We start from the raw sequence: 22,190 nt of genomic DNA on the forward strand, positions 1-22,190 counted from the left end.
TTGCTTTTGTGACTGGAAGACTGTGTCCAGTGGGGTACCTCAGGGATCGGTGCTGGGTCCCTTGTTGTTTGTGATCTACATAAATGATTTGGATGAGAATGTAAAAGGTATGATCAGTAAGTTCGCAGATGACACGAAAATTGGTGGGGTGGTAAATTGTGAGGAGGAAAGCCTCAGGCTACAGGACGATATAAACGGGTTGGTCAGATGGGCGGAAAAGTGGCAAATGGAATTTAACCCTGAAAAGTGCGAGGTGATGCATTTTGGACGGACAAATAAGGCAAGGGAATACACAATGAGTGGTAGGACCCTAGGAGGTACAGAGGGTCAGAGGGACCTTGGTGTACATGTACATAGATCCCTGAAGGCAGCGGAACAGGTAGATAAGGTGGTTAAAAAGGCATATGGGATACTTGCCTTCATTAGCCGAGGCATAGAATATAAGAGCAGGGAGGTTATGATGGAGCTGTACAAAACGCTGGTGAGGCCACAGCTGGAGTACTGTGTGCAGTTCTGGTCGCCTCACTATAGGAAGGATGTGATTGCTTTGGAGAGGGTGCAGAGAAGATTCACCAGGATGTTACCTGGGATGGAGCGCCTCAGCTATGAAGAGAGGCTGGACAGGCTGGGGTTGTTTTCCTTGGAGCAAAGAAGGCTGAGGGGGGACCTGATTGAGGTGTACAAAATGATGAGGGGCATAGATAGGGTAGACAAAGAGGAACTTTTCCCCTTAGTAGGGGGGTCAATAACAAGGGGGCATAGATTCAGGGTAAGGGGCAGGAGATTTAGAGGGGATTTGAGGAGGAACTTTTTCACCCAGAGGGTGGTTGGAATGTGGAACTCAATGCCTGAAAGGGTGGTAGAGGCAGGAACCCTCACAACATTCAAGAAGCATTTGGATGAGCACTTGAAATGCCATTGCATACAAGGCTATGGACCAAATGCTGGAAAATGGGATTAGACTGGACAGGGATGGATGGGCGGCGCAGACACGATGGGCCGAAGGGCCTCTTTCTGTGCTGTAAAACTCTATGACTCTATGACTCCCCTCTCCTCTCCTCTCCTCTCCCCTCCCCTCCCCTCCCCTCTCCCCTCTCCTCCCCTCTCCTCTCCTCTCCCCTCCCCTCTCCCCTCCTCTCCTCTCCTCTCCCCTGTTTCCTCTCCTCTCCCCTCTTTCCTCTCCTCTCCTCTCCCCTCTACATCTCCCCTCCCCTCCCCTCATCTCTCCTCTCCTCCACACCTCTCCTCTCCGCTCTCCTCTCCCTCTCCCTTCTCTCACCCCTCAATTTCCCCCTCCCGCTCTCCCCTCTCTCTTGCCCTCCCCTCTCTCTCTCTCCCTCTCTCTCTCGCTCCCCCCTCTCTCTCTTCCCCCCTCTCTCTCTCATACACCTCCATCACTTTCCCTGCCAAAGATCGATCCAGCTCCCTCTCTCTCCCCCTCTTTCTCTCGCTCGCTCCCCCTCCCTCTCTTGCTCCCCCTTCCTCTCTCTCTCTTCCCCCCCCTCTCTCTTCCCCCCCCTCTCTCTCTTCCCCCTCTCTCTCTCTTCCCCCTCTCTCTCTCTTCCCCCCCCCTCTCTCTTCCCCCTCTCTCTCTCTTCCCCCCCTCTCTCTCTTCCCCCTCTCTCTCTCTTCCCCCCCCCTCTCTCTTCCCCCCCTCTCTCTCTTCCCCCCCTCTCTCTCATACACCTCCATCACTTTCCCTGCCAAAGATCGATCCAGCTCCCTCTCCGCCTCCCCCTCTCCTGACCTCGATCCCCTCGGGCGGTTTGCCAGTGCTCTGTTTCTCCATGCCCTTTGAGCTCCTGATCCGATCCCCCCCGGGATAAGTGTCTCACCTGATCCAGACTCCGGTTGTGGAGTGCCGTGTGACGGTCCAGCTGTCCGCGGTGGCTGAACGAGTAACCACACAACGCGCAGATGAAGCTCTCCTCTGTCTTCTCGTGGCGCTTAATGACGTGCTCCTTCAGGGCGCTCAATCTCTTGTAGCCTCTGTCGCAGTACGGGCAGGTCAGAAGCTGCGCAAAGGCATCAGGAATCCTCGACATCAACTCTGCAAAAACGGACAGCGGTCAAAAGTCTGTTTGGCGTGGCGGGCACAGAAATCAGGGCGAGTTTGAACCTCACTCCAGAGACTCGAGCCCCATTATCCAGACCCACACTCCCAGTGCCAAACATAGAAACATAGAAGATAGGAGCAGGAGTCGGCCATTCGGCCCCTCGAGCCTGCTCCGCCATTTAATGAGATCATGGCTGATCATCCAAATTCAGTACCCTGTCGCTGCTTTCTCCCCATATCCCTTGATCCCTTTAGCCTTAAGAAATATATCTAACTCCTTCTTGAATATATTTAATGAATTGGCCTCCACTGCCTTCTGTGGTAGAGAATTCCACAGGTTCACCACTCTCTGGGTGAAGAAATTCCTCCTCATCTCAGTCCTAAATGGCTTACCCCTTATCCTTAGACTGTGACCCCTGGTTCTGGACTCCCCCGCCATCAGGAACATCCTTCCTGCATCTAGTCTGTCTAGTCCTGTTAGAATTTTATAAGTTTCAATGAGATCCCCTCTCATTCTTCTAAACTCCAGCGAGTACAAGCCCAATCGACCCAATCTCTCCTCATACGTCGTTCCTGCCATCCCAGGTATCAGTCTGGTGAATCTTCACTGCACTCTCTCCATGGCAAGAACATCCTTCCTCAGATAAGGTGACCAAAACTGCACACAATACTCAAGGTGTGGTCTCGCCAAGGCTCTGTACAACTACAGGTGACCAAAAGCTGGGTCAAAGAGGGAGGTTTTAAGGAGCGTCTTAAAGGAGGAGAGGGAGAGAGGCGGAGAGGTTTAGGGAGGGAATTCCAGAGCTCGGGGCCCAGGCGGCTGAAGGCACGGCCGCCAATGGTGGAGCGATGGATATCGGGAGGTGGGGGGGATGCTCAAGAGGACAGAATTGGAGGAGCGCAGAGATCTCGGAGGATTGTAGGGACTGGAGGAGGTTACAGAGATAGGGAGGGTTGTAGGGGGCTGGAGGAGGTTACAGAGATAGGGAGGGTTGTAGGAGGTTACAGAGATGGGGAGGGTTGTAGGGGCTGGAGGAGGTTACAGAGATAGGGAGGGTTGTAGGGGCTGGAGGAGGTTACAGAGATGGGGAGGGTTGTAGGGGCTGGAGGAGGTTACAGAGATAGGGAGGGTTGTAGGGGCTGGAGGAGGTTACAGAGATAGGGAGGGTTGTAGGGGCTGGAGGAGGTTACAGAGATAGGGAGGGTTGTAGGGGGCTGGAGGAGGTTACAGAGATAGGGAGGGGGCAAGGAGGTTACAGAAATAGGGAGGTTTGTAGGGGGCTGGAGGAGGTTACAGAGATGGGGAGGGTTGTAGGGGCTGGAGGAGGTTACAGAAATAGGGAGGGTTGTAGGGGCTGGAGGGGGTTACAGAGATAGGGAGGGTTGTAGGGGGCTGGAGGAGGTTACAGAGATAGGGAGGGTTGTAGGGGCTGGAGGAGGTTACAGAGATAGGGAGGGTTGTAGGGGGCTGGAGGAGTTTACAGAGATAGGGAGGGTTGTAGGGGCTGGAAGAGGTTACAGAGATAGGGAGGGTTGTGGGGGCTGGAGGAGGTTACAGAGATAGGGAGGGTTGTAGGGGGCTGGAGGAGGTTACAGAGATAGGGAGGGTTGTAGGGGCTGGAGGAGGTTACAGAGATAGGGAGGGTTGTAGGGGGCTGGAGGAGTTTACAGAGATAGGGAGGGTTGTAGGGGGCTGGAGGAGGTTAGAGAGATAGGGAGGGTTGTAGGGGCTGGAGGAGGTTACAGAGTTAGGGAGGGTTGTAGGGGGCTGGAGGAGGTTAGAGAGATTGGGAGGGTTGTAGGGGCTGGAGGAGGTTACAGAGATAGGGAGGGTTGTAGGGGGCTGGAGGAGTTTACAGAGATAGGGAGGGTTGTAGGAGGCTGGAGGAGGTTACAGAGATAGGGAGGGTTGTAGGGGCTGGAGGAGGTTACAGAGTTAGGGAGGGTTGTAGGGGCTGGAGGGGGTTACAGAGATAGGGAGGGTTGTAGGGGCTGGAGGAGGTTACAGAGATAGGGAGGGTTGTAGGGGCTGGAGGAGGTTACAGAGTTAGGGAGGGTTGTAGGGGCTGGAGGGGGTTACAGAGATAGGGAGGGCTGTAGGGGCTGGAGGAGGTTAGAGAGATAGGGAGTGGGCGAGGAGGCCGTAGAGGGATTTGAAAACAAGAATGAAAATTTTGAAATCGAGGCGTTGCCGGACCGGGAGCCAGTGTAGGTCAGCGAGCACAGGGGGTGACGGGTGAACGGGACTCGGTGCGAGTTACGACACGGGGGGCGGCAGAGTTTAGGATGAGCTGAAGTTTAGGGAGGGTGGGAGGTGGGAAGCCGGCCAGGCGTGCATTGGAATAGTCGAGTCTGGAGGGCAGGGATGAGGGTTTCAGCAGCGGATGAGCTGAGGCAGGGGCGGAGATGGAAGTCGGCGATACAGGCGATGGCGCGGAGATGTGATCGGAAGCTCTTCTCGGGGGTCAAATGCGACACCAAGGTTGCGGACAGGGTGGTTTAGCCTCAGGCTGACGTTAGGGAGAGGGATGGAGCCGGAGGCGAGGGAACGGAGGTTGTGGTAGGGACCGAAGACAATCGGTCTTCCCAATAGTTACATAGAAACATAGAAGATAGTAGCAGGAGTAGGCCATTCGGCCCTTCGAGCCTGCTCCGCCATTCAACGAGATCATGGCTGATCATCCAAACCCTAACACCCGGTCCCTACACCGACAGCCATCCCACCCAAGCCCTATCCCCGTAACCCCACGTATTTAATCCCCCCCTAACACTAAGGGCCAATTTTTATCATGGCCAATCAACCTAACCCGCACATCTTTGGACTGTGGGAGGAAACCGGAGCACCCGGAGGAAACCCACGCAAACACGGGGAGAATGTGCAAACTCCACACAGACAGTCGCCCGAGGCCGGATTTGAACCCGGGTCCCTGGCGCTGTGAGGCAACAGTGCTAACCACTATGCCACCGTGCTGCCCTTTAGTTGGAGGAAATTTCTGCTCATCCAGAACTGGATGTCGGACATGCAACGTGACAGTTTGGAGACCGTGGAGATGAGATGCGGTACCTTGGGCGTGCTTGTCCAGAAACGGCCCCTTGTATTGTATGGCGCATTCAGTTGACTGGAAATACGGACCAACCCCGTTGAGCTGATAGTGTTCCACATCTCCAACTGGGCTGAGGTTTTCAGTCTTCAACTCCTCTTCCTCACGAAGACAGTCTCCGTCAGTGAGACCTGCGAATACGGTAACAGCCATGTAAGAGTTAATCGAATCAGGGAAATCAGAGAATCGTACAGCACAGGAGAAAGCTATCCAGATAGTCCCACTGTCGGAGGGGCGGTACTGAGGGAGCGCCACACTGTCAGAGGGGCAGTACTGTGGGAGTGCCGCACTGTCGGAGGGGCGGTACTGAGGGAGCGCCGCACTGTCGAAGGGGCGGTACTGAGGGAACGCCGCACTGTCGGAGGGGCAGTACTGAGGGAGCGCCCCACTGTCGGAGGGGCAGTACTGAGGGAGCGCTGCACTGTGGGAGGGGCGGTACTGAGGGAGTGCCGCACTGTCGGAGGGGCGGTACTCAGGAAGCGCCGCACTGTCGGAGGGGCGGTACTGCGGGAGCGCCACACTGTCGGAGGGGCGGTACTGAGGGAGCGCCGCACTGTCGGAGGGGCAGTACTGAGGGAGCGCCGCACTGTCGGAGGGACGGTGCTGAGGGAGCGCCGCACTGTCGGAGGGGCGGTACTGAGGGAGCGCCGCACTGTCGGAGGGGCGGTACTGAGGGAGCGCCGCACTGTCGGAGGGGCAGTACTGAGAGAGCGCCGCACTGTCGGAGGGGCGGTACTGAGGGAGCGCCGCACTGTCGGTGGGGCAGTACTGAGGGAGCGCCGCACTGTCGGAGGGGCGGTACTGAGGGAGCGCCACACTGTCAGAGGGGCAGTACTGTGGGAGTGCCGCACTGTCGGAGAGGCAGTACTGAGGGAGCGCCGCACTGTCGAAGGGGCGGTACTGAGGGAACGCCGCACTGTCGGAGGGGCAGTACTGAGGGAGCGCCCCACTGTCGGAGGGGCAGTACTGAGGGAGCGCTGCACTGTGGGAGGGGCGGTACTGAGGGAGTGCCGCACTGTCGGAGGGGCGGTACTCAGGAAGCGCCGCACTGTCGGAGGGGCGGTACTGCGGGAGCGCCACACTGTCGGAGGGGCGGTACTGAGGGAGCGCCGCACTGTCGGAGGGGCAGTACTGAGGGAGCGCCGCACTGTCGGAGGGACGGTGCTGAGGGAGCGCCGCACTGTCGGAGGGGCGGTACTGAGGGAGCGCCGCACTGTCGGAGGGGCGGTACTGAGAGAGCGCCGCACTGTCGGAGGGGCGGTACTGAGGGAGCGCCGCACTGTCGGTGGGGCAGTACTGAGGGAGCGCCGCACTGTCGGAGGGGCGGTACTGAGGGAGCGCCACACTGTCAGAGGGACAGTACTGTGGGAGTGCCGCACTGTCGGAGAGGCAATACTGATGGAGCGCCGCACTGTCGAAGGGGCGGTACTGAGGGAACGCCGCACTGTCGGAGGGGCAGTACTGAGGGAGCGCCCCACTGTCGGAGGGGCAGTACTGAGGGAGCGCTGCACTGTGGGAGGGGCGGTACTGAGGGAGTGCCGCACTGTCGGAGGGGCGGTACTCAGGAAGCGCCGCACTGTCGGAGGGGCGGTACTGCGGGAGCGCCACACTGTCAGAGGGGCAGTACTGTGGGAGTGCCGCACTGTCGGAGAGGCAATACTGATGGAGCGCCGCACTGTCGAAGGGGCGTTACTGAGGGAACGCCGCACTGTCGGAGGGGCAGTACTGAGGGAGCGCCCCACTGTCGGAGGGGCAGTACTGAGGGAGCGCTGCACTGTGGGAGGGGCGGGTACTGAGGGAGTGCCGCACTGTCGGAGGGGCGGTACTCAGGAAGCGCCGCACTGTCGGAGGGGCGGTACTGCGGGAGCGCCGCACTGTCGGAGGGGCGGTACTGAGGGAGCGCCGCACTGTCGGAGGGGCAGTACTGAGGGAGCGCCGCACTGTCGGAGGGACGGTGCTGAGGGAGCGCCGCACTGTCGGAGGGGCGGTACTGAGGGAGCGCCGCACTGTCGGAGGGGCGGTACTGAGGGAGCGCCGCACTGTCGGAGGGGCAGTACTGAGAGAGCGCCGCACTGTCGGAGGGGCGGTACTGAGGGAGCGCCGCACTGTCGGAGGGGCGGTACTGGGGGAGCGCCGCACTGTCAGAGGGGCAGTACTGAGGGAGCGCCGCACTGTCGGAGGGGCGGTACTGAGGGAGCGCCGCACTGTCGGAGGGGCGGTACTGAGGGAGCGCCTCACTGTCGGAGGGGCGGTACTGAGGGAGTGCCGCACTGTCGGTGGGGCAGTACTGAGGGAGTGCCGCACTGACAGAGGGGCAGTACTGAGGGAGCGCCACACTGTCGGAGGGGCAGTACTGAGGGAGAGCCGCACTGTCGGAGGGGCAGTACTGAGGGAGCGCCGCAGTGTCGGAGGGGCAGTCTTTTACGTGACATTAAACCGAGACCCAGTCTGCCCTGTCGGGTGGATGTAAAAGATCCCACGGCCACTATTTCGAAGAAGAACAGGGGGGAGTTCTCCCAGGTGTACCGGGGCCGATATTTATCCCTCAACCAACATCACGAATGAATCAGCTGATCTGATCATTTATCATATTGCTGTGTCTGGGAGCTTGCTGTGCCCAAATTGGCTGCCACGTTTCCCACATTACAACAGCGACCACACTTCCAGAAAAACGTACTTCATTGGCCGTGAGGTGCTTTGGGAGGTCCTGAGATGGGGAAAGGCGCTGGATTGTATCTTTAACCGTCAAATTGCAGCGAAGATTCACCAGACTGATACCTGGGATGGCAGGAATGACGTATGAGGAGAGATTGGGTCGATTGGGCTTATACTCACTGGAGTTTAGAAGAATGAGAGGGGATCTCATTGAAACTTATAAAATTCTAACAGGACTAGACAGACTAGATGCAGGAAGGATGTTCCCGATGGCGGGGGAGTCCAGAACCAGGGGTCACAGTCTAAGGATAAGGGGTAAGCCATTTAGGACAGAAATGAGGAGGAATTTCTTCACCCAGAGAATGGTGAACCTGTGGAATTCTCTGCCACAGAGGGTGGTGGAGGCCAGTTCATTAAATATATTCAAAAAAGAGTTGGATATATTTCTTAAGGCTAAAGGGATCAAGGGATATGGGGAGAAGGCAGGGACAGGGTACTGAATTTGGATGATCAGCCATGATCGCATTGAATGGCGGAGCAGGCTCGAGGGGCCGAATGGCCGACTCCTGCTCCTATCTTCTATGTTTCTATGTTTCTATCTTTGCGAATAAGCAGCTTTATTTGTTCCGGGAACGAGGGGGCTCAGTCTTGTCATTTCACAAACTTACACCGCCCCATTATGATGTGTGTCAACAGGGCTAGTCCCCTGTTGAGTCCCTGGGTAAACCCCACTGCTGGGTCGAAGCTCTGAGTTTACTCTGCAGTAAATGAGTTCTTGAGCCAGCTTTTGTACGGGATTTGGGCTCGGTGCTCTCCCCATAGCCCTGTATCAATCCCCAAACTAATCCCACTGCCCCGCTCTCTCCCCATAGCCCTGTATCGATCCTCAAACTAATCCCACTGCCCTGCTCTCTCCCCATAGCCCTGTATCAATCCCCAAACTAATCCCACTGCCCCGCTCTCTCCCCATAGCCCCGTATCAATCCCCAAACTAATCCCACTGCCCCGCTCTCTCCCCATAGCCCTGTATCGATCCTCAAACTAATCCCACTGCCCCGCTCTCTCCCCATAGTCCTGTATCAATCCTCAAACTAATCCCACTGCCCCGCTCTCTCTCCCCATAGCCCTGTATCGATCCCAAACTAATCCCACTGCCCCGCTCTCTCCCCATAGCCCTGTATCAATCCCCAAACTAAGCCCACTGCCCCGCTCTCTCTCCCCATAGCCCTGTATCAATCCCCAAACTAATCCCACTGCCCCGCACTCTCCCCATAGCCCCGCATCGATCCCAAACTAATCCCACTGCCCCGCTCTCTCCCCATAGCCCCGTATCAATCCCCAAACTAATCCCACTGCCCCGCTCTCTCCCCATAGCCCCGTATCAATCCCCAAACTAATCCCACTGCCCCGCTCTCTCCCCATAGCCCTGTATCGATCCCCAAACTAATCCCACTGCCCCGCTCTCTCCCCATAGCCCTGTATCGATCCCCAAACTAATCCCACTGCCCCGCTCTCTCTCCCCATAGCCCTGTATCGATCCCAAACTAATCCCACTGCCCCGCTCTCTCCCCATAGCCCTGTATCAATCCCCAAACTAATCCCACTGCCCCGCGCTCTCCCCATAGCCCCGCATCGATCCCAAACTAATCCCACTGCCCCGCTCTCTCCCCATAGCCCTGTATCAATCCCCAAACTAATCCCACTGCCCTGCTCTCTCCCCATAGCCCTGTATCAATCCCCAAACTAATCCCTCTGCCCCGCTCTCTCCCCATAGCCCTGTATCAATCCCCAAACTAATCCCACTGCCCCGCTCTCTCCCCATAGCCCCGCATCAATCCCAAACTAATCCCACTGCCCCGCTCTCTCTCCCCATAGCCCTGTATCAATCCCCAAACTAATCCCACTGCCCCGCTCTCTCCCCATAGCCCTGTATCAATCCCCAAACTAATCCCACTGCCCTGCTCTCTCCCCATAGCCCTGTATCAATCCCCAAACTAATCCCACTGCCCCGCTCTCTCCCCATAGCCCCGTATCAATCCCCAAACTAATCCCACTGCCCCGCTCTCTCCCCATAGCCCTGTATCAATCCCCAAACTAAGCCCACTGCCCCGCTCTCTCTCCCCATAGCCCTGTATCAATCCCCAAACTAATCCCACTGCCCCGCACTCTCCCCATAGCCCCGTATCAATCCCCAAACTAATCCCACTGCCCCGCTCTCTCCCCATAGCCCCGTATCAATCCCCAAACTAATCCCACTGCCCCGCTCTCTCCCCATAGCCCTGTATCAATCCCCAAACTAAGCCCACTGCCCCGCTCTCTCTCCCCATAGCCCTGTATCAATCCCCAAACTAATCCCACTGCCCCGCACTCTCCCCATAGCCCTGTATCAATCCCCAAACTAATCCCGCTGCTCCGCTCTCTCCCCATTGCCCTGTATCAATCCCCAAACTAATCCCACTGCCCCGCTCTCTCCCCATAGCCCTGTATCAAACCCCAAACTAATCCCACTGCCCCGCTCTCTCCCCATAGCCCTGTATCAATCCCCAAACTAATCCCACTGCCCCGCTCTCTCCCCATAGCCCTGTATCAATCCCAAACTAATCCCACTGCCCCGCTCTTTCCCCATCGCCCTGTATCAATCCCCAAACTAATCCCACTGCCCCGCTCTCTCCCCATAGCCCTGTATCAATCCCAAACTAATCCCACTGCCCCGCTCTCTCCCCATCGCCCTGTATCAATCCCCAAACTAATCCCACTGCCCCGCTCTCTCCCCATAGCCCTGTATCAATCCCCAAACTAATCCCACTGCCCCGCTCTCTCCCCATCGCCCTGTATCAATCCCCAAACTAATCCCACTGCCCTGCTCTCTCTCCCCATAGCCCTGTATCGATCCCCAAACTAATCCCACTGCCCCGCTCTCTCCCCATAGCCCTGTATCAATCCCCAAACTAATCCCACTGCCCCGCTCTCTCCCCATAGCCCTGTATCAATCCCCAAACTAATCCCACTGCCCTGCTCTCTCTCCCCATAGCCCTGTATTAATCCCCAAACTAATCCCACTGCCCTGCTCTTTCCCCATAGCCCTGTATCGATCCCCAAACTAATCCCACTGCCCTGCTCTTTCCCCATAGCCCTGTATCGATCCCCAAACTAATCCCACTGCCCTGCTCTTTCCCCATAGCCCTGTATCAATCCCCAAACTAATCCCACTGCCCCGCTCTTTCCCCATAGCCCTGTATCAATCCCAAACTAATCCCACTGCCCCGCTCTTTCCCCATATCCCTGTATCAATCCCAAACTAATGCCACTGCCCCGCTCTCTCCCCATATCCCTGTATCAACCCCAAACTAATCCCGCTGCCCCGCTCTCTCCCCATAGCCCTGTATCAATCCTAAAACTAATCCCACTGCCCCGCTCTCTCCCCATAGCCCTGTATCAATCCTAAAACGAATCCCACTGCCCCGCTCTCTCTTCCCTGTAAGAACATGTAGGAATGAATATTTTGAATTCAGGAGCATTGACCAGAGAGACAGGAAACAAGTAACTTTGAGAGAGGCCAGAGTTGAGAGTGGGGCCATGTAACAGATGCCGAGCTGTGTCTCGTACCGGGACCCGGAGTGTGGGAGAGGTGTCGGCCCCGATACGGCGGTGCACAGAAGGGTTCCGGCACTGAAGGAGGCCATTCGGCCCGTCGAGCTCGTGCAGGCGGTGCTCAGATTGGCCGGGAATAACACACTGCGTGACAATAAATTCATTCACACCTCATGCAACAGGGCGCGTCCCCCGACCTACTGGTCCAATCGTAGCGTCTCCTGCGGGTGTTCCAATTATAGCGCCCCCTATTGGTGTTCCAATTATAGCGCCCCCTATTGGTGTTCCAATTATAGCGCCCCCTATTGGTGTTCCAATTATAGCGCCCTCTACTGGTGTTCCAATTATAGCGCCCCCTATTGGTGTTCCAATTATAGCGCCCTCTACTGGTGTTCCAATTATAGCGCCCCCTATTGGTGTTCCAATTATAGCGCCCCCTATTGGTGTTCCAATTATAGCGCCCCCTATTGGTGTTCCAATTATAGCGCCCCCTATTGGTGTTCCAATTATAGCGCCCCCTATTGGTGATCCAATTATAGCGTCACCTATTGGTGATCCAATTATAGCGCCCTCTATTGGTGTTCCAATTATAGCGCCCTCTGTTGGTGTTCCAATTATAGTGCCCCCTATTGGCGATCCAAATATAGCGCCCCCTATTGGTGTTCCAATTATAGCGCCCCTATTGGTGATCCAATTATAGCGCCCCCTATTGGCGATCCAATTATAGCGCCCCCTATTGGTGTCCCAATTATAGCGCCCCCTATTGGTGATCCAATTATAGCACCCCCTATTGGTGATCCAATTATAGCGCCCCCTATTGGTGATCCAATTATAACGCCCCCTATTGGTGTTACAATTATAACGCCCCCTATTGGTGTTACAATTATAGCGCCCCCTATTGGTGTTCCAATTATAGCGCCCCCTATTGGTGTTCCAATTATAGCGCCCCCTATTGGTGACCCAATTATAGCGCCCCCTATTGGTGTTCCAATTATAGCGCCCCCTATTGGTGTTCCAATTATAGCGCCCCCTATTGGTGTTCCAATTATAGCGCCCCCTATTGGTGACCCAATTATAGCGCCCCCTATTGGTGTTCCAATTATAGCGCCCCCTATTCATGTTCCAATTATAGCGCCCCCTATTGGTGTTCCAATTATAGCGCCCCCTATTTGTGTTCCAATTATAGCGCCCCCTATTCGTGTTCCAATTATAGCGCCCCCTATTGGTGTTCCAATTATAGCGCCCTCTACTGGTGTTCCAATTATAGTGCCCCCTATTGGTGTTCCAATTATAGCGCTCCCTATTGGTGTTCCAATTATAGCGCTCCCTATTGGTGTTCCAATTATAGCGCCCCCTATTGGTGTTCCAATTATAGCGCCGCCTATTGGTGTTCCAATTATAGCGCCCTCTACTGGTGTTCCAATTATAGCGCTCCCTATTGGTGTTCCAATTATAGCGCCCCCTATTGGTGTTCCAATTATAGCGCCCTCTACTGGTGTTCCAATTATAGCGCTCCCTATTGGTGTTCCAATTATAGCGCCGCCTATTGGTGTTCCAATTATAGCGCCCTCTACTGGTGTTCCAATTATAGCGCCCCCTATTGGTGTTCCAATTATAGCGCCCTCTACTGGTGTTCCAATTATAGCGCTCCCTATTGGTGTTCCAATTATAGCGCTCCCTATTGGTGTTCCAATTATAGCGCCCTCTATTGGTGTTCCAATTATAGCGCCCCCTATTGGTGTTCCAATTATAGCGCTCCCTATTGGTGTTCCAATTATAGCGCCCCCTATTGGTGTTCCAATTATAGCGCTCCCTATTGGTGTTCCAATTATAGCGCCCCATTGGTGTTCCAATTATAGCGCCCCCTATTGGTGTTCCAATTATAGCGCCCTCTACTGGTGTTCCAATTATAGCGCCCCCTATTGGTGTTCCAATTATAGCGCCCCCTATTGGTGTTCCAATTGTAGCGCCCTCTACTGGTGTTCCAATTATAGCGCCCCCTATTGGTGTTCCAATTATAGCGCCCCCTATTGGTGTTCCAATTATAGCGCCCTCTACTGGTGTTCCAATTATAGCGCCCCCTATTGGTGTTCAAATTATAGCGCCCTCTATTGGTGATCCAATTATAGCGCCCCCTATTGGTGATCCAATTGTAGCGCCCCCTATTGGTCGGCCCGGTTCCGCACAGGTCCGGGAATGGAACCTGGAGCTTTGCCTGGTCTTTCCCCGGGCTGCATGGTGACATCTGACACCATGGCGATGGGGGGAGAAGCTTGCGTACAATGGCGCCTTTGAGGCCGGGCACTCAGCAGGAGACAGGGTCACTGCTGTGCATCACAGCTTCTTGGCTGCACAATAAAATCTATCAGGGAACCGAGCTCACTGCTGCCCTCGGTGACAGCACGCAGCTCAAGTGGCCTGTAAACATGCCTGCCTTGTACGCTGTTAATTTAGAGAGTATTGAGGTTAACCCCAAGGCAGTCGCAAAGAGTTTTTCCCAGGCCCCCTGCTCTGAGATTGAGAGATTGTTTTCTGCGCGGATTTCAACCCGCTTTCATTTCGACAAAAAACAAACAGCCCATTTTCACTCTTGTTTTAAGAGTGAACCACAGACCGAGTGACTCAAAGATTGGGTGATATTGAGTAAAGATTCATGGCTACACACTCTGTAACCCCCTCCAGCCCTCCCTATCTCTCTAACCCCCTCCAGCCCCCTACAACCCTCCCTATCTCTGTAACCCCCTCCAGCCCCCTACAACCCTCCCTATCTCTGTAACCTCCTCCAGCCCCTACAACACTCCCTATCTCTGTAACCTCCTCCAGCCCCCTACAACCCTCCCTATCTCTGTAACCCCCTCCAGCCCCCTACAACCCTTCCTATCTCTGTAACCTTCTCCAGCCCCCTACAACCCTCCCTATCTCTGTAACCTCCTCCAGCCCCTACAACCCTCCCTATCTCTGTAACCCCCTCCAGCCCCCTACAACCCTCCCTATCTCTGTAACCCCCTCCAACCCCCTACAACCCTCCCTATCTCTGTAACCTCCTCCAGCCCCTACAACCCTCCCTATCTCTGTAACCCCCTCCAGCCCCTACAACCCTCCCTATCTCTGTAACCCCCTCCAACCCCCTACAACCCTCCCTATCTCTGTAACCTCCTCCAGCCCCTACAACCCTCCCTATCTCTCTAACCTCCACCAGCCGCCTACAACCCTCCCTATCTCTGTAACCTCCTCCAGCCCCCTACAACCCTCCCTATCTCTGTAACCTCCTCCAGCCCCCTACAACCCTCCCTATCTCTGTAATCTCCTCCAGCCCCTACAACCCTCCCTATCTCAGTAACCTCCTCCAAACCCCTACAACCCTCCCTATCTCTGTAACCTTCTCCAGCCCCTACAACCCTCCCTATCTCTGTAATCTCCTCCAGCCCCTACAACCCTCCCTATCTCAGTAACCTCCTCCAAACCCCTACAACACTCCCTATCTCTGTAACCTCCTCCAGCCCCTACAACACTCCCTATCTCTGTAACCTCCTCCAGCCCCCTACAACCCTCCCTATCTCTGTAACCTTCTCCAGCCCCCTACAACCCTCCCTATCTCTGTAACCTCCTCCAGCCCCTAGAACCCTCCCTATCTCTGTAACCTCCTCCAGCCCCTACAACCCTCCCTATCTCTGTAAGCCCCTCCAGCCCCCTACAACCCTCCCTATCTCTGTAACCCCCTCCAACCCCCTACAACCCTCCCTATCTCTGTAACCTCCTCCAGCCCCTACAACCCTCCCTATCTCTGTAACCCCCTCCAGCCCCTACAACCATCCCTATCTCTGTAACCCCCTCCAACCCCCTACAACCCTCCCTATCTCTGTAACCTCCTCCAGCCCCTACAACCCTCCCTATCTCTCTAACCTCCACCAGCCGCCTACAACCCTCCCTATCTCTGTAACCTCCTCCAGCCCCCTACAACCCTCCCTATCTCTGTAATCTCCTCCAGCCCCTACAACCCTCCCTATCTCAGTAACCTCCTCCAGCCCCCTACAACCCTCCCTATCTCTGTAACCTTCTCCAGCCCCTACAACCCTCCCTATCTCTGTAACCCCCTCCAGCCCCCTACAACCCTCCCTATCTCTGTAACCTCCTCCAGCCCCTACAACCCTCCCCATCTCTGTAACCTCCTCCAGCCCCGACAACCCTCCCTATCTCTGTAACCTCCTCCAGCCCCCTATAACCCTTCCTATCTCTGTAACCTCCTCCAACCCCCTACAACCCTCCCTATCTCTGTAACCTCCTCCAGCCCCTACAACCCTCCCTATCTCTGTAACCTCCTCCAGCCCCCTACAACCCTCCCTATCTCTGTAACCTCCTCCAGCCCCTACAACCCTCCCTCTCTCTGTAACCCCCTCCAGCCCATACAACCCTCCCTATCTCTGTAACCTCCTCCAGCCCCTACAACCCTCCCCATCTCTGTAACCTCCTCCAGCCCCCTACAATCCTCCCTATCTCTGTAACCGCCTTCAGATCCTACAACCCTCATTATCTCTGTAACCTCCTCCAGCTCCTACAACCCTCCCTATCTCTGTAACCTCCTCCAGTCCCCGACAACCCTCCCCATCTCTGCAACCTCCTCCAGCCCTACAACCCTCCCTATCTCTGTAACCTCCTCCAGCCCCCTACAACCCTCCCTATCTCTGTAACCTCCTCCAGCCCCCTACAACCCTCCCTATCTCTGTAACCTCCTCCAGCCCTACAACCCTCCCTATCTCTGTAACCCCCTCCAGCCCCCTACAACCCTCCCTATCTCTGTAACCTCCTCCAGCCCCTACAACCCTCCCTATCTCTGTAACCTCCTCCAGTCCCTACAACCCTCCCTATCTCTGTAACCTCCTCCAGTCCCTACAACACTCCCTATCTCTGTAACCTCCTCCAGCCCCCTACACCCCTCCCTAACTCTGTAACCTCCTCCAGCCCCCTACAACCCTCCCTATCTCTGTAACCTCCTCCAGCCCCCTACAACCCTCCCTATCTCTGTAACCTCCTCCAGCCCCCTACACCCCTCCCTATCTCTGTAACCTCCTCCAGCCCCTACAACCCTCCCTATCTCTGTAACCTCCTCCAGCCCCCTACAACCCTCCCTATCTCTGTAACCTCCTCCAGCCCCTACAACCCTCCCTCTCTCTGTAACCCCCTCCAGCCCATACAACCCTCCCTATCTCTGTAACCTCCTCCAGCCCCTACAACCCTCCCCATCTCTGTAACCTCCTCCAGCCCCCTACAATCCTCCCTATCTCTGTAACCGCCTTCAGATCCTACAACCCTCATTATCTCTGTAACCTCCTCCAGCTCCTACAACCCTCCCTATCTCTGTAACCTCCTCCAGTCCCCTACAACCCTCCCCATCTCTGCAACCTCCTCCAGCCCTACAACCCTCCCTATCTCTGTAACCTCCTCCAGCCCCCTACAACCCTCCCTATCTCTGTAACCTCCTCCAGCCCCCTACAACCCTCCCTATCTCTGTAACCTCCTCCAGCCCTACAACCCTCCCTATCTCTGTAACCCCCTCCAGCCCCCTACAACCCTCCCTATCTCTGTAACCTCCTCCAGCCCCTACAACCCTCCCTATCTCTGTAACCTCCTCCAGTCCCTACAACCCTCCCTATCTCTGTAACCTCCTCCAGCCCCCTACAACCCTCCCTATCTCTGTAACCTCCTCCAGCACCCTACAACCCTCCCTTTCTCTGTAACCTTCTCCAGCCCGCTACAACCCTCCCAGATCTCTGCCCTCCTCCAATTCTGGCCTCTTGAGCATCCCCCGATTTCCATCGCTCCACCATTAGCAGCCGTGCCTTCAGCCGCCTGGGCCCCGAGCTCTGGAATTCCCTCCCTAAACCTCTCCGCCTCTCTCTCCTCCTTTAAGACGCTCCTTAAAACTCCCTCTTTGACCAAGCTTTTGGTCACCTGTCCTAATATCTCCTGATGTGGCTCGGGGTCGGATTGTGTCTGATTTACTCTCCTGTGAAGAGCCTTGGGACATTTCACTACGTTAAAGGTGCCGTATAAATACAAGCTGGTGTTGTTGTATCTGACACTTTGTTTTCATTATCAGAAGTAGAGAGGAAAAAAATCCTGAGTCATGAGAAAGGGGTTTGTGGCAACACTGGAGTGAGGGGAGCGACAGAGAGAGAGAGCGACAGAGAGAGAGAGAGAGACAGAGAGAGAGAGAGAGAGAGAGAGAGAGAGAGAGAGAGAGAGACAGAGACAGAGAGAGAGACAGAGAGAGAGAGAGAGACACACAGTGAGAGAGAGAGAGAGAGAGACAGAGAGAGAGACAGAGACAGAGAGAGAGACAGAGAGAGACACAGAGAGAGAGAGAGAGACAGAGAGAGAGAGAGAGACACAGTGAGAGAGAGAGAGAGACAGAGTGAGAGAGAGAGAGACAGAGAGAGAGAGAGAGAGAGACAGAGAGAGAGAGACAGAGAGAGAGAGGGACAGACAGAGAGAGAGAGAGAGACACACACAGTGAGAGAGAGAGAGAGAGAGAGAGAGAGACAGAGTGAGAGAGAGAGAGCGACAGAGAGAGAGAGATAGAGACAGAGAGAGAGAGATAGAGACAGAGAGTGAGAGAGAGAGAGAGACAGAGAGAGAGAGAGAGACAGAGTGAGAGAGAGAGAGAGAGAGACAGAGAGAGAGAGAGGAACGGAGAGAAACGAGGCCAGGGCTAGCGTTGGTTCTGCTACTGGGGGAACACTCCATAGAGTGTGAGGGCGAGAAATTAAATTCCATTTCAGAAACCTGGAGGTAAAAAAGCTGTTGTCATTAAAAGTGACGGTAAGTCCGACGGATTGTGGTTAAAAACAGGACCGGTTCACTGTTGCCGTCTTTCGGATGAGACGTTAAAACCGAGGCCCGCGTCTGCCCTCTCGGGTGGACGTATTTCGAAGAAGAGCTGGGGTGGGGGGAGTTCTCCCCGGTGTCCTGGGGCCAATATTTGTCCCTCTACCAACATGACGAGAAACAGATGATCTGGTCATTTATCACATTGCTGTTTGTGGGAGCTTGCTGTGCGCAAATTGGCTGCCGCGTTTCCTACATTACAACAGTGAGCACACCTCAAAAAAAGTCCTTCATTGACTGTGACGCACTTTGGGACGTCCTGAGGTGGTGAAAGGGGCTGGAGAAATCTTTCTTCCTTCCTTCCATCCATCCTTCCACCCTTTCTTCCATCCTTCCTTCCTTCATTCCTTCCTTCCATCCTTCCTTCCTTCATTCCTTCCATCCTTCCTTCATTCCTTCCATCCATCCTTCCTTCATTCCTTCCATCCATCCATCCTTCCTTCCATCCTTCATTCCTTCCATCCTTCCTTCATTCCTTCCTTCATTCCTTCCATCCTTCCTTCATTCCTTCCATCCTTCATTCCTTCCTTCCTTCCTTCATTCCTTCCATCCTTCCTTCATTCATTCCTTCCATCCTTCCTTCCATCCTTCCTTCCATCCTTCCTTCCTTCCATCCTTCCTTCATTCCATCCTTCCTTCCATCCTTCCTTCCATCCTTCCTTCCATCCTTCCTTCATTCCTTCCTTCCATCCATCCTTCCACCCTTCCTTCCTTCCTTCCTTCATTCCTTCTTCCATCCTTCCTTCCATCCTTCTTTCCATCCTTCCTTCCATCCTTCCTTCATTCCTTCCATCCATCCTTCCTTCCTTCATTCCATCCATCCTTCCTTCATTCCTTCCATCCTTCATTCCTTCCATCCATCCTTCCATCCTTCATTCCACCCTTCCTTCCATCCTTCATTCCTTCCATCCTTCCTTCCATCCTTCATTCCTTCCATCCTTCCTTCCATCCATCCTTCCACCCTCCCATCCATCCTTCCTTCCTTCATTCCTTCCATCCATCCATCCTTCCAGCCTTCCTTCATTCCTTCCTTCCATCCTTCCATCATTCCTTCCTTCCTTCCATCCTTCCTTCATTCCTTCCTTCCATCCTTCCTTCCTTCATTCCTTCCATCCTTCCTTCATTCCTTCCATCCTTCATTCCTTCCATCCTTCCTTCCTTCCTTCCATCCATCCTTCCTTCATTCCTTCCATCCATCCTTCCAGCCTTCCTTCATTCCTTCCTTCCATCCTTCCATCCTTCCTTCATTCCTTCCTTCCTTCCATCCTTCCTTCCTTCCATCCTTCCTTCCTTCATTCCTTCCATCCTTCCTTCATTCCTTCCATCCTTCATTCCTTCTATCCTTCCTTCCTTCCTTCCATCCATCCTTCCTTCATTCCTTCCATCCATCCTTCCAGCCTTCCTTCATTCCTTCCTTCCATCCTTCCATCCTTCCTTCATTCCATCCTTCCTTCATTCCTTCCTTCCATCCTTCCTTCATTCCTTCCATCCTTCATTCCTTCCATCCTTTCTTCATTCCTTCCTTCCATCCTTCCTTCATTCCTTCCTTCCATCCTTCCTTCCATCCTTCCATCCATCCTTCCTTCATTCCTTCCATCCATCCTTCATTCCATCCATCCATCCTTCCTTCCATCCTTCCTTCCATCCTTCCATCCATCCTTCCATCCATCCTTCCTTCATTCCTTCCATCCAACCTTCCTTCCATCCATCCTTCCTTTATTCCTTCCATCCAACCTTCCTTCCATCCATCCTTCCTTTATTCCTTCCATCCTTCCTTCCATCCATCCTTCCTTCATTCCTTCCATCCAACCTTCCTTCCATCCATCCTTCCTTTATTCCTTCCTTCCATCCATCCATCCATCCTTCCTTCCTTCCCGCTCGAGTTTACCTGCAGTGTGCTCGCAGGGAGGCAGCCCGGATTGGCCCCGGGCCTCCATCCCGTCCTCCTCGGCGGGCCTCTCCCTCTCCCCCTCCCGCTCCCCCTCCTCCGCCGGGCTCTCGGGACCCTCGCCGGCCTTCAGCTCCTCGGCACCCGCGCTGGAACGCCCGCCGCCATCGGCCGCCTCCCCGAGACTCGCGACTGCTGTAGAAGCAAGAGGGCGAGGACGGTGAAGCAGGCGAGCTCGGGCCAGAGTGACGAGTGAAACCTCAAGATGCATTTATACAGAGAGAGAGAGAGAGAGGGGGAGGTCTGACTCAGCATCCTAACCACACGATGCACATTGCAGGACTGAACTTGCTCTCAGTTGGAAACCAGCAAGATCTTGTATTTATCATAGAATCATAAAATAACACAACATAGTAGGAGGCCATTCGGCCCATCGTGCCTGTGCCAGCTCTTTGAACGAGCTCTCCAATTAGTCCCACTCCCCCTCCCTGCTCTTTCCCCCGTAGCCCTGTGAATTTTTCCTCTTGAAGTATTTATCCAATTCCGTTTTGAAAGTTACTATTGAATCTGCTCCCACCGCCCTTTCAGGCAGCGCGTTCCAGATCACAACAACTCGCTGCGTTAAAACATTCTCCTCATCTCCCCCTCTGGTTCTTTTGCCGATTATCTTCAATCTGTGTCCTCTGGTTACCGACCCTCCTGCCACTGGAAACAGTTTCTCCCTCTCTACTCTGTCCAAAAACCCCTCGTAATTTTGAACGCCTCTATTAAATCCCCTCTTAACCGTCTCTGCTCTAAGGAGAACAACCCCAGCTTCTCCAACCTCTCCACGTCACTGAAGTCCCTCATCACTTGGTACCATTCTGGTCAATCTCCCCCTTAACCTTCTCTGCTCTAAGGAGAACAATCCCAGCTTCTCCAGTCTCTCCACGTAACTGAAGTCCCTCATCACTTGGTACCATTCTGGTCAATCTCCCCCTTAACCTTCTCTGCTCCAAGGAGAACAACCCCAGCTTCTCCAGTCTCTCCGTGTAACTGAAGTCCCTCATCCCCTGGTACCATTCTGGTCAATCTCCCCCTTAACCTTCTCTGCTCTAAGGAGAACAATCCCAGCTTCTCCAGTCTCTCCGCGTCACTGAAGCCCCTCATCCCCTGGTACCATTCTGGTCAATCTCCCCCTTAACCTTCTCTGCTCTAAGGAGAACAATCCCAGCTTCTCCAGTCTCTCCACGTAACTGAAGTCCCTCATCCCCTGGTACCATTCTGGTCAATCTCCCCCTTAACCTCCTCTGCTCTAAGGAGAACAACCCAGCTTCTCCAGTCTCCCCACGTCACTGAAGTCCTCATCCCCTGGTACCATTCTGGTCAATCTCCCTTAACCTTCTCTGCTCTAAGGAGAACAATCCAGCTTCTCCAGTCTCCCCACATCACTGAAGTCCCTCATCCCCCTGGTACCATTCTGGTCAATCTCCTCCGCACCCTCTCCAAGGCCCTTAAAATTTTTGATTAATTTGATTAATGATTTAGATATGAATGTAGGAGGTAGGATCAGTAAGTTTGCAGATGACACGAAAATTGGTGGAGCGGTAAATAACGAGAAGGGAAGCCTCAGGCTACAGGACGATATAGACGGGATGGTTAGATGGGCAGAACAGTGGCAAATGGAATTAACCCTGAAAAGTGTGAGGTGATGCATTTTGGGAGGACTAACAAGGCAAGGGAATACATAATGAATGATAGGACCCTAGGAAGGACAGAGGATCAGAGGGACCTTGGTGTGCATGTACATAGATCCCTGAAGGCAGCAGACAGGTAGATAAGGTGGTTAAAAAGACACATGGGATACTTGCCTTCATTAGCTGAGGCTTAGAATATAAGAGCAGGGAGGTTATGATGGAGCTGTACAAAACGCTAGTTAGGCCACAGCTGGAGTACTGTGTGCAGTTCTGGTCACCACACTATAGGAAGGATGTGATTGCATTGGAGAGGGTGCAGAGGAGATTCACCAGGATGT

At 54.5% G+C, this 22,190-nt stretch overlaps 1 protein-coding gene across 1 annotated transcript in view; it reads right to left on the bottom strand.

Annotated features, from left to right (window-relative positions):
- Positions 1 to 21,381, bottom strand: part of LOC147097165 (zinc finger E-box-binding homeobox 2) — a 44,289-nt gene extending 22,908 nt beyond the window's left edge. The window contains exons 1-3 of the mRNA XM_085973051.1: positions 20,177 to 21,381; positions 5,121 to 5,288; positions 1,836 to 2,050 (exon numbers count right to left, since the gene is read on the bottom strand). Of these exons, the coding sequence (XP_085829177.1) occupies positions 1,836 to 2,050; positions 5,121 to 5,288; positions 20,177 to 20,447 (654 nt within the window). The 5' untranslated portion in view covers positions 20,448 to 21,381. The remainder of the gene's footprint in view (positions 1 to 1,835; positions 2,051 to 5,120; positions 5,289 to 20,176) is intronic.
- Between the last annotated feature and the right edge of the window lie 809 nt (positions 21,382 to 22,190).

The sequence above is a fragment of the Somniosus microcephalus genome, chromosome 33, assembly GCF_052327205.1.
Source record: "Somniosus microcephalus isolate GS21.2 chromosome 33, FLI_Smic_1.0, whole genome shotgun sequence".
In the NCBI taxonomy this organism is placed as follows: Eukaryota; Metazoa; Chordata; class Chondrichthyes; order Squaliformes; family Somniosidae; genus Somniosus; species Somniosus microcephalus.